Source organism: Eleutherodactylus coqui, chromosome 1 (genome assembly GCF_035609145.1).
Source record: "Eleutherodactylus coqui strain aEleCoq1 chromosome 1, aEleCoq1.hap1, whole genome shotgun sequence".
In the NCBI taxonomy this organism is placed as follows: Eukaryota; Metazoa; Chordata; class Amphibia; order Anura; family Eleutherodactylidae; genus Eleutherodactylus; species Eleutherodactylus coqui.
In genome coordinates, this window is record NC_089837.1 from 528,927,594 (window position 1) to 528,939,922 (window position 12,329).

Genomic DNA, 12,329 nt, shown 5'->3' on the forward strand with positions numbered 1-12,329 from the left:
CTCCTTGTCTCTAGGTGGTGCTGTTACAATCAATGACCTTATAAAGTAAGAAGATGACACATAATTCCACCAGATTATATTATATATTCCCATATATTATACAGTATATTCCATATACAGGGTGCAGCCACAAAGCTTGGGGTGTTACGTGTGCTGCTGGGATCTGTAGTTCTAAGCTTCCTAGCAGCAAAGGTGGTTGAGGGTTAATTGAGTTGGCTGGGTGTGGTATTCTCCAGAAGCCAATCCCTTTTAGCCTTCAGCACTTATATACCCAGCTTTTGTCAGTCTGAAGCTGGTCTTGTACTGTTTGGATGTACCTGTTTTGTTCCCACTCAGATTTGTGTTTGCAAGTAGGTCTGTTGAGTCTCTCTGCTTCTCTAAAGACGGTTTGGACACCTGTAGTCCTTGTCTGCAGCACATGCAGCTCCCTTTTCCTTTCCCCTTTACAGGTGCGGCCTCCAAACGTCTTATGTCTCGCTCTGTGTGTCAGTTGGTGGATCCCTGACACAGCTCCCTATGTCAGCTTGGTGGCTGACTGTCTATCCCCCCTGTATGAGGACACATAGACTTGCTGTGAGTTTCATCTGTGTGAAGTGTGCGCTGGTTCATGTCCGTTTGTACGTTTATCTTCTGTTAGTTTTGTGTCAGCTTGCTATGTGACCTATGATCTGTGTCCTGTCCTGTGCAGCTTGCTGTGTGAACTGTGTCTGGTTCTGCTGGATTCCTGCTTAGTGTAGGGACTAGCAGTATAACCAGGAGCCGTGAAGTGCCCCGCTAGCTTCCATGTTTTGTACAAAATGACACCTAATACCTGGCATTTATATTCAGCTTTTTATATACTGCTATTAGTGTTTGTATTCTGGCTGCTCTGTTCTCTGCTTTGTGTATCTTGTTGTTTTGTCCCTGTCATGTAGCAGGTGTAGGTCTCCTGTTCTGTGGCGTTGTTCCTAGGATCAGCTAGGGCCCAGTTCCGAAGACCGCTGGGCTGCCCTTTTATTGGGGTGATGTCTCCACTCAGGTAGGGCCATGTCATCCTCCCCAGTAGCACAGGGCTAGTTGACTGAAACCCGTGTATCCGTCTTGGTCACGATTATGTGGGCCCTGTTCTTAGCTTGCCCACACAATCGTAACATAATGCACCCCCTTTTGTAATTTGGGGGGGGGGGGCATTACATTATCTATGTTCCTGTTATGTTGGTATGTTTTGCTGTATGTTAGCATGCATTATTATGTTATTATGTTCTATGTTAGTATGTTGTTAGTATGCATATGTTGTATGCTATGTTGGTGCAACATTTATGTTAGCTATGTTGATATGTTGTGCAACATGTATGTTGTATGTTATGTTGGTATGTTAGTATGATGCTATGTTATGTTCTGTGTCTAGGTTTATTCCTGTATTCTGTCTGTCTGATCCACTCGTCCATTGGTTGTGGATGCCCGATGCCTGTTCCTGTATGTCTACCCGCCCGTTGGTGGGCAGATGCTTGATCTGTATTCTGACCCCTAGTCCGTTGGTAGGCGGATGTTAGTGCCTTGTTTGGTCTGTTTCCCGTCCTGCGTTATGCAGTCTGTACTCCTGTCCCGGTGTCCATCTTGGCGATGTGCGCCCTGCGGACAGAACTTGCTGTGGACCCGTTTGGTATGTATCTGAGCTTTTTCCCTTCTCCTGCTGACTGGCTGGCGTCCGCACTAGGCCCGTATGGATAAGTCCTGTGCCTGCTATGTCAGCAGAGAGGGTTGCCATGTTTCCCCTCTGGTTTCGTGCACGCTATGTGTTATGTTTGCCCCCTCCTTCACAGGTGTTTGTGTGTTTTGCGTGAGGCCTTTAGGATACGTCCTGCGCTACACCTATCCTGGTAGTGACACGTGTGGTGGTACTAGACCGTTGGGTAAGTTCTGTACTGTGTCTGTGTCTTTTGGAGGAGTTGCACATTTTTTGTTGTTATGCTTAAAGGGTCCGGAGGCCCCCTTTTTAAAGGGGAGGAACTGTTATGTGTGCTGCTGGGATCTGTAGTTCTAAGCTTCCTATCAGCACAGCTACAGGTGGTTGAGGGTTAATTGATTTGGCTGGGTGGGGTATTCTCCAGAAGCCAATCTCCTTTAGCCTTAAGCACTTAAATACCCAGCTCCTGTCAGTCTGAAGCTGGTCTTGTACTGTTTGGATGTATCTGTTATGTTCCCACTCAGAACTGTGTTTGAAAGTAGGTCTGGTTGTGTCTCTCTGTAGTCCTGGTCTGCAGCACATGCAGCTCCCTTTTCCTTTCCCCTTTACAGGTGCGGCCTCCAAACGTCTTATGTCTTGCTCTGTGTGTCAGTTGGTGGATCCCTGACACAGCTCCCTATGTCAGCTCGGTGGCTGACTGTCTATTCCCCCTGTATGAGGACACATAGACTTGCTGTGAATTTCATCTGTGTAAAGTGTGCGCTGGTTCATGTCTATTTGTACGTTTATTTTCTGTCAGTTTTATGTCAGCTTGCTGTGTGATCTGTGTCCTGTCCTGTGCAGCTTGCTGTGTGAACTGTGCCTGGTTCTGCTGGACTCCTGGTTAGTGTAAGGACTAGCAGTATAACCAGGAGCCGTGAAGTGGGCCGCTAGCTTAAATGTTTTGTACAAAATGTCAACTAATGCCTGGTATTTACATTCAGCTTATCAACTGCTATTAGTGTTTGCATTTGGCTGCTGTATGCTGTGTTCTCTGCTCTGTGTGTCCTGTTGTTCTGTCCCTGTTATGTGGCATGAGTATGTCTCCTGTTCTGTGGCGTGGTTCCTAGGATTAGCTAGGACCCAGTTCCAAAGACCGCTGGGCCGCCCTTTATTGGGGCGATGTCTCCGCTCAGATAGGGCTATGTCATCCTCCCTTGTATCCGTCTCACTCTGGTCATGATCATGTGGGCCCCGTGCTTAGTTTGCCCACACGATCATAACATGGGGGCTCCGCAACATGGATTTCAATTTGGTGTTGTGGCCCCTGTAAGAGAAAAAGTAAAACCCAACTGCAAAGTTGAAGAGAGGAATGTGAGAAGCAGAAATCTGCTTTCCGAGTCTCTCTACGTCCCGCTGGACCGCTGCTCAGGGGAAGGGACTGGAAGTGGCCTCCTTCTGCTATGATAGGAAGTCGTGCACCGTTGTCTGCAGGAGATTCAGGTATTGATCTGCATTGAGAGTCCCTGGAATGAACTCGGGTCCAACAAGGCATTGTGCCAAATTCCAAGCCACTCCTTCACACTGAAATTTGCATTGTCCACTGACTGGACCGTGTTCTTACTAGTTATTTGCATTGCATCTGCCTGAATTGGTGCTTGGCCGTTCACTAACACAATCCCACAATGATGGCGCCAGCCCCGGACTGCACTGGTGAGCGGCTCCATACATGTATCGTAGCAGAAGGAGGCCGCTTCCGCCACGCTTTCCTTACTTCAGTCCTAGCAGCGGTTCCACGGGACGTAGAGAGACGCGGAAAGCGGATCTGTGCTTCTGACATGCTGCTCTTCAACTTTGCAGTTGAGCTTTACTCTCTCTCTTTTACAGGGGCCACAACATAAAAGTGAATTCATTTTCTGGGGCCATCCGCCATACCATCATGTAGCCCATCCATCCCTCCGTATTCAAGTATGCTATTGTTATAACAATATAGGACACCAGTATGGAGAAATAGCGCCGGATCCGGCTTGTTGACTAAACTTTGTATATCCCATCTATTGCCAAATGCACGTACGTCATCATCCACGACTCCTCCATCAAAGACTTTGGCGACGAGTTCGTGGCTGTTTTTCTCAAGCAGAAAAACGGAACATCTGCAAGAAGAGAGAAGATGCAATTCAAGGAAATAATCCCAAAGCTGCTTCATTATTATTATTATAACCAAGCCGTAGGGGGGGGGGGGTTAATGGTTTTATAAGTGAAGGTCAATGTGAAAGATCCTGGAGAAGTTCTACAAGACCGGCCTCCTTGGTGATATAACTGGAGACTTTGGTCTACAAAACTATACATATTCTACATGGCCGAATCTTAGATATATTCTAAGTAGAGATGAGCGAGCGTACTCACTAAGCGAGTAGTGCCTTATGCGAGTACCTGCCTGCTTGTCTCTAAAGATTCGGGTGTCGGCGGGGGAGAGCGGGGAGGAGTGGGGGGAGAGAGTGAGATTTCCCCCCCCGTTCCTCCCCGCCCCCCGAATCTTTAGAGACGAGCAGGCAGGTACTCGCATAAGGCACTACTCGCTCGAGTAGTTTGCCTTAGCGAGTACGCTCGCTCATCTCTAATTCTAAGTATATCTACAGAGGTCAAACATATTTATAACCTGGAGAACGTCTACAAGACTAGATCATTGGCTTCTCTTCTTGATCTACAAGTCCATGACCTCGGTCTATACGATCACACACAAGCAAACACCACACCTCATTACCACATCTGTGTCAGACTGGGTGCATAAGATCAGCTATACATTGTACGAAAAGCAAAAATCTGAGACTTGGCCTACAAAACGGAACCTGATGTCTATGAGACCAAATCCTGTACAAGACCTACAAAACAGATCCTAAATGAAGTCTACAAGACCAGATCATGGGCTGGGTCTATGTTACCAGATACTAGACAAGACCCACAAAACAGAACCTGGAAAAAGTTTATAAGATCAGATCTTTGATCAGGTTTACAAAACTAGAACCCGGTCAAGGTCTATGGGACAAAATTCAACACAAGACCTATAAAACAAAAAACAGATTTCTGATGAGGTCTACTAGCCCAGATCCTGTGTGGTGACATGCACAAAGGCCAGATAGTGAATGATGTCTACAAATCAAATCCTTGGTTGGGTATAGGAGACCAGGTCCTCAACAAGACCCACAAAATAGATCCAGGTGACAGTTTACAAGAGCAGATGTTAGGTCAGCTCTACAAAACTAGCTTCTGTTCAAGGTCTATTCAAGACAAAGTCCAACGCAAAACATATAAAGCAAAAATAAATCCTTGATGTCTACAACACCAGATTCTGGGTGATATGTAGAAAATAGGTCCTGGATAAGGTTCATGTGACCCAATCCTAGGCAAGAGCTACAAAACAGATCCTTGATGAGGTTTACAAAACCCGATCCTGAATTATGTCTGCAAGACCAAATCCAGGACAAAAGTTTACAAGATCAGATCTTAGGTGAGATCTACAAAACTAGATTCGGATTCAAATCTATGAGACAAAATCCAAGAAAAGACTTCCATGGTCTATAAGAATAGATCAAGCTAGATCCGACTCCAGACCCCAAATGAGGTCTACAAGACTCAATTCTGGGAAAAGTTTACAAGATCAGATCTTCAGTCAGGTCTATATGCAGAATCCTAGACAAGAGTGTCAAAACCAGATCATGAACATAGTTTATACTATATGTCAGAGAGAAGATCTGAAAAACCAGATCCTGGATGAGATCTACAAGACCAGATCTTAGGCCAGATCAACAAATCTAGATCCTGTACTAACTCTATGAGATAAGCTCTCAGACAAGACCTACAAGATCAAATCATAGACAAAAGCTTGAAAACCAGATCTTGTACATGGTTTATAAGAATGCCAGGGACAAGACTTACAAAACTGGATCTACAAAAGCCGATCCTGTTAAAAGTCTACAAGATCAGATCTTAGGCCAGGTCTACAAAACTAAATCCTGGGTCAGTTCTATTATACGAGATCCTAGATATGACTTACAAGATCAGATTCTAGACATGACCTGTAAGAATGCAGTAGACCAGGAGTAAGACCTAGAAGACCAAATCCTGGATGAGGCCTGCGTGATCAGACTTTACTCCAAGACTACAAAACCAGATCCTAGATAAGGCCTATAATGTAAATCATGGATGAGGTTTACACTACCAGATCCTGTACAAACTCTATAAGACTAGGTATTGGGCAAGGTCTACAAGAACAGATGCTGGATGAGGTCTACAGTGGTCAGTGGTCATGGGGACAAGAACTATGAGGTCAAATGCAGGACAAAATCTACTAGACCAGTTTCTGGGACGAGGTTGATGATCTATATCAAAATCATGAGCAACATTCATTTGAGCTGTATGTTCATGTATCATAGAAGTATCTACAAAAAGATGTGATGACTCCTTGTGGAGGGGACGGGTTGGATGGACATGAGAAGGTACTGGGCTTACAATACAACGTCCATGGCTGGTAGAGTACATACATTTCTGCATTGCTGAGATTTCGAGCTTCTGTTATAATTTCCTGAAGCAGAACCGATACGTCATCTAGAAGAGAAACAGGTAGAGAAGGTGTTAGAGCAACATCCCCAAACATCTGAAAGCTGGAACTGATCTACATCTGTCCATGATGACCTCCAACCCTCACCCTTCACGCCACTGAGTGCGATGGAGCACGTGAATTGTGGTAAAACATTTCAGTCTTGAAGGTCAGCCGCGGAGTCTGTAGGTCGGTGCTGCTGCCTCTTCAAGTATGGAATCGGCAGGGTCTGTGCTTCTAGACCCTCCACCACCAGCCACTGTGACTCCAATATGAACATTTTTTAAAATTTTGAAAACCCCAACTCTCCCCCGATTATTACATGATTGATGTGCGAATAACATGCTACTGAGATTTCTCCCAACTTCGTACGTGCCGCTCGGACCCCCCCACACAGCTGTAGATTATACATCATACGTGAGTGGATGGAGCTCCCACGGGATTTATGTGGGAATTAGATTTAGGAATGAGTCAGAAGCTCTTCACTGACGTCTCTCACAAAATGTCCATAATTGTCTGAAATTACTGATCTGTTAACTCGCTATATTTAGAGCCTGAAGAAAGTTTTCTTCTCTTAAAGGGGAAGTCCACTTCACTGGATCTTCTTCTGAAGTATCTCGAGTGGTTGTAGTGGAGCAATACGAACTCTCTAAGAAGTCCAAGGACAAATGTAAGATTTTCAAAAGGATTTATCAAATGCATTGGTGCCCCCTATTATACAGATTTGTAGGAATTTTACAGATATATAAAGCCACCACTAGGGGGAGCTCATTGTATACAGATTTATACAGCCACCACTAAGATGAGTTCAATATACATAGATATATACAATCACCACTAGGGGAAGCACACTACATACAGATAAATAAAGCCACCACTAGGGGGAACTCCTTGTGTATAGATTTATACAACCACCACTAGGGAAGCTCACTGTATAAAGATAATACAGCCACCACTAGGGGGAGCTCCCTGCATACAGATATATACAGCCACCACTAGGGGAGCTCACTGTATAAAGATAATACAGCCACCACTAGAGGGAGCTCACTGTATACAGATATATACAGGCACCACTAGGGGGAGCTCACTGTATAAAGATAATACAACCACCACTAGGGAAGCTCACTGTATAAAGATAATACAGCCACCCCTAGGAGGAGCTCACTGCATACAGATATATACAGGCACCACTAGGGGGAGCTCACTGCATACAGATATATACAGCCACCACTAGGAGGAGCTCACTGCATACAGATATATACAGGCATCACTACGGGGAGCTCACTGTATAAAGATAATACAGCCACCACTAGGGGGAGCTCCCTACATACAGATATATACAGCCACCACTAGGGGAGCTCACTGTATAAAGATAATACAGCCACCACTAGAGGGAGCTCACTGTACAAAGATAATACAGGCACCACTAGGGGGAGCTCACTGCATACAGATATATACAGGCACCACTAGGGGGAGCTCACTGCATACAGATATATACAGGCATCACTACAGGGAGCTCACTGTATAAAGATAATACAGCCACCACTAGTGGGAGCTCACTGTACAAAGATAATACAGGCACCACTAGGGGGAGCTCACTACATACAGATATATACAGCCACCACAAGGGGGAGCTCACTACATACAGATATATACAGGCATCACTACGGGGAGCTCACTGTATAAAGATAATACAGCCACCACTAGGAGCAGCTCATTGCATAGAGATCTACACAGCTAGCAATGACTTCTATAATAAATAGTCAGTGAGCTCCCCTACTGGTGGCAGAAAGAGGCTTCTCATTAGGGACTCGGGCAGGGTTCAAGGGTGGGGTCCAGGGGATAGGAGACTCCTATAGTTGAACTCCTGAAGCCTGGACCCAGTTTAGCCTGGGAATTGCAGATTCATGGTGTCCAAACTGCACCTAACGGTTTACCGGATGCAATGCCAAACATTTTACTAAAATCCTCCAAAGCTCGTACATTCAGGAGCTTCAGAAGGGCCGCCACAGGTTGAAATCCCCCTAATGGCGTCCGGGGGCCATACTTTTCTCCAGATCTACTCCAAGATGCAGACTCAGTTAAGCTCATCTGACCTGCAAATTCCCATTCTCCTCTGGTAACCTGAGCGCCCCGGTGTGACCGCAGCCTCCATATATATATATATAACGTGCTGCTGGCGCCGTCCTCTTATTAAGCCCAACGCCGCTGTGCGGGAAGCGGTCAAACGGCTGACGAGCGAATGCCGAGGGCTGATTACACTGGGGATGTCTGCACTGAAGCCTGAGGGGGTGAAAGCCAAATATCAGCTCAGATTAAACTTTTCCAATAAATCGCAGAGGCGGCCGCCGGCTGCGAAACGCTCTGCGGAGCAAATAACAACTTTCTGATGAGTCCGTGCCAAAAGTTCAAGCGCTTCCTGGGAAGATTGATTCTTCAGGTGAAGAATGAAGGACACTGAAAGCCAACCATCGATATCAATCGCTTTATGTTAAACCTTCATACAAGTCACATCGTGTCTTATACTCCACTCACATTCAAAGCTGCACCGATAACTCTGGTATTACATCTGGTGTTATTCCTCAGTCAGTAGTACTAGATATCCCAGCCAAATCATGACTGGTTTCTGGGGACCCGCTGACCAAGTCCTAGAACACAATTATAACTAAGCGACAAGTCAAAACTTTCCAACACTTGTCCAGATAATATCAAGATACAGAAAAGTAACTGTACCCGTGGCCAAATAGTATCAAATAATGCTCAAATACTACCAGGCAGTGCCCAGCTAATAGCACTATACAGTGACTAGAACATACCGACACAGTGTAACAAAATACAGCCTTACTGAGTCCACATATCACCACCATGCAGTGCCCACATAAGGCCACAATAGAAACACTTCACAGTGTGCAAATATGATCCCAACACCACGCTCATATAATACCACTGCACACTATCCGAAACATACCGCCATACCGTGCCTTGAAAAGAATGTGCATTTCTCCAATACCACCATATACTGTGCAACTAAATCACCTTCACAGCGTTAAACTACAAGCCAGATAGTGCCCAAATACTACCAAACACAACCAAATAATACCTTCATATAGTGCCCAAATGATACCAAAACAGATCACTATACAAAGACTACCGCTATAGAGTGCCTAAATAATACTGCAACACACTGTGCAACTAAAGCAAGGTTACAGTATGAGACTTCAAGCCACATAGTGCCCAAATAATATCACTAAACAAGATCCACATAAACCACCATACTATGCCCAAATAATACCACTATACAAAGACCATCACCACAATATAGCACCCAAATAATACCACTATACAGTGCCTTAACAATACCACCATATGGTGCCCAAGTAATACCACCATACGCCGTCCACATAACAGTCATATACATCGCTCAAGCAATACTACCATACAGTGCCCTAATAATGCCACTATAAAGTGCCCAAATAATACCATTATAGAGCGTCCACATAATACCGCCATACAGTAACTAAATGAATCCGATATTGTTCTGAGCGGCTTGGGGGAAGGGCAGTTTAGTGGCTCCTCAGCAGTGGAATAGAAATGTGTTGATAGTTTTCATGAGGCCTCCTGGTAACAAGAGGTGGCACCGACTGGCAGCGAATGCCCCTTCTGCCCCGCCATAATGTGCTCTTACTGGTGTAAATGATATCTTCCATGATGCACTAGAGCTCAGTACACTGAACCAGTAGGGGGCAGCAATGAGGCTGGAAGGAACCATCAGCATGCAGGTTTGGATGTGCCAGAGCACTATATGTAGATTCATCCTGCAGTGACGGGCAGCTGAGGACCCCCAGACCTCCCGCCAGCTGATTGCACTGGTGCCCTCTATGTTTTTCCACCTCTTAAAGTGACAGCGGCTCAATTAGAAGGGGCATCCGTTTCTCGCCCCTCTCTAAATATTCGCTAACAGCTGATATTTTGCTTGTGACAAAGTGCAATTTAATCACTCAGAGAAAGGTTATTAAAATGCCAGGAGCCGCCCGGCAGCCGCAGCTCCTCCGCTGAGAAAGCCGTCTGGCGGCCGCGATCATCTCAGCCCGGAGTCATTTGTCCTCTTTTATGGGGCTAAATTCATATTTGTGATGGATTCTGGCAAGATCGGAAGGTAAAGAGCGCGGCACCCTCCCCGACGAGCGGCGCTAATTACTGCCATGCATCAGCGGAGAAGCACAACAACGCTAATTGTCTATATTATAGTAAAGGGGGGTGCGGGGGTCTGTATGGACAAGGTGGGGTGCCAGGGTCTGTATGGAGAAGGTGGGGTTTGGGGGTCTGTATGCAAAAGAGGGGTGTGGTGGTCTGTATGGAGAAGAGGGGTGCGGGGGTCTGTATAGAGAAGGGGGGGTGCGGGGGTCTGTATGGAGAAGGGGGGTGTGAGGGTCTGTATGGAGAAGGTGGGGGTGTGTCTGTATGGAGAAGGTGGGGTGCGGGGGTCTGTATGGAGAAGAGGGGTTTGGGGGTCTGTATGGAGAAGGGGGGTGCAGGGGTCTCTATGGAGAAGGTGGGGTGCGGGGGTCTGTATGGAGAAGAGGGGTGCGTCTGTCTGTATGGAGAAGGTGGGGTGCGGGGGGTCTGTATGGAGAAGGTGGGGTGTGGGGGGTCTGTATAGAGAAGGTGGGGTGTGGGGGGTCTGTATAGAGAAGGTGGGGTGTGGGGGTCTGTATAGAGAAGGTGGGGTGTGGGGGGTCTGTATAGAGAAGGTGGGGTGTGGGGGTCTGTATGGAGAAGAGGGGTGCGTCTGTCTGTATGGAGAAGGTGGGGTGCGGGGGTCTGTATAGAGAAGGTGGGGTGTGGGGGGTCTGTATGGAGAAGGTGGGGTGTGGGGGTCTGTATGGAGAAGAGGGGTGCGTCTGTCTGTATGGAGAAGGTGGGGTGCCAGGGTCTGTATGGAGAAGAGGGGTTTGGGGGTCTGTATGGAGAAGGTGGGGTGCGGGGGTCTGTATGGAGAAGCTGGCGTGTTGGGATCTCTATAGAGAAGCTGGGGTGCAGAGGGCCTGTATGGAGAAGCTGCGGTGCGGGGGTCTGTATGAAGAAGGTGAGGTGCGGGGGTCTGTATGGAGAAGCTGCGGTGCTGGGGTCTGTATGGAGAAGGGGGTGCGGGGGTCTCTATGGAGAAGCTGGGGTGCGGGGGTCTGTATGGAGAGATAATGTAGTAATACGGAGGATGGGGGCTGCAGTAATACGGAGAACAGGGGCTGTATTTGGTTTAGTAACACATTTGAGAGACACAGAACTCACCCAGATGTGTGAAGAGGTTTTTGGCGACCTGCAGCAGCGCCTGTGGGCGGAGAACACACCTTATTAATTAATATTCATGAGTATATTTACATAATTCTGTAATTTACGTTTAGTACATTCGTTACACAAATGCGGTCCATGTTAAATCTGTAAGCAGGACAGTGACAGAAGGGTGAAGAGGCCAGACCCTCCAGTGTAAGTCATCTACTACCCCTGTGTACAGTCTGACCACTAGGGGGAGAACTACATCACCCATCATTGCACTGATCTCATTCCCATTCAGCCTGATGTGATGGCGTTGAGCTCTGTGCCCACTAGAGGGAGCTGTGACTCCACTGCGGCTGCGGACCACGTGCGTTCCGAGGTCCAAGTCCTGATCCACGGCTACTGATCAGTGATAATGGAAAATAAGGGCCATTTAACAACCTGCCTGCATCCAGATCACTGCTGAGGGGTTGTTACAATTGTATCCAGTCCACAGAATCCTCTGCGACTCCCGACTGATACATTGTAACAAACTAGCAGGACAGATGCTGATTGTCTGCACTGGATACAACTGTAACAACCCCTCACGATGGTTGAAGTCACATGACACGGGTCCCTAATAGCGCCGCAGTATTGCGATTGGGCGTCTCGATGGTTCCCCTTAAGGCGCTATTCATGCGGCTGATAATCTCGCGCAGGCGTTGTGTGTTCCACGTCGGAGGTCCCTGCCATTACTTACAACGGGGGTACTTACTTACTTACACGTGTGCTTCGTCTTGCAGCGATAGTGCGAGACGGACAAGACGCTGCGGT

The 12,329-nt window shown here is 46.9% G+C and overlaps 1 protein-coding gene across 4 annotated transcripts in view; it reads right to left on the minus strand.

Moving 5' to 3' along the window:
• Window positions 1-12,329, minus strand: part of PDE2A (phosphodiesterase 2A) — a 386,975-nt gene that overhangs the window by 14,269 nt on the left and 360,377 nt on the right. For all 4 annotated transcript variants that reach the window (XM_066588384.1, XM_066588383.1, XM_066588382.1 and 1 more), the window contains 3 exons: window positions 11,532-11,571; window positions 6,187-6,250; window positions 3,720-3,798 (listed from right to left, as the gene is read on the minus strand). In XM_066588384.1, coding sequence (XP_066444481.1) covers window positions 3,720-3,798; window positions 6,187-6,250; window positions 11,532-11,571 — 183 coding nt within the window. The remainder of the gene's footprint in view (window positions 1-3,719; window positions 3,799-6,186; window positions 6,251-11,531; window positions 11,572-12,329) is intronic.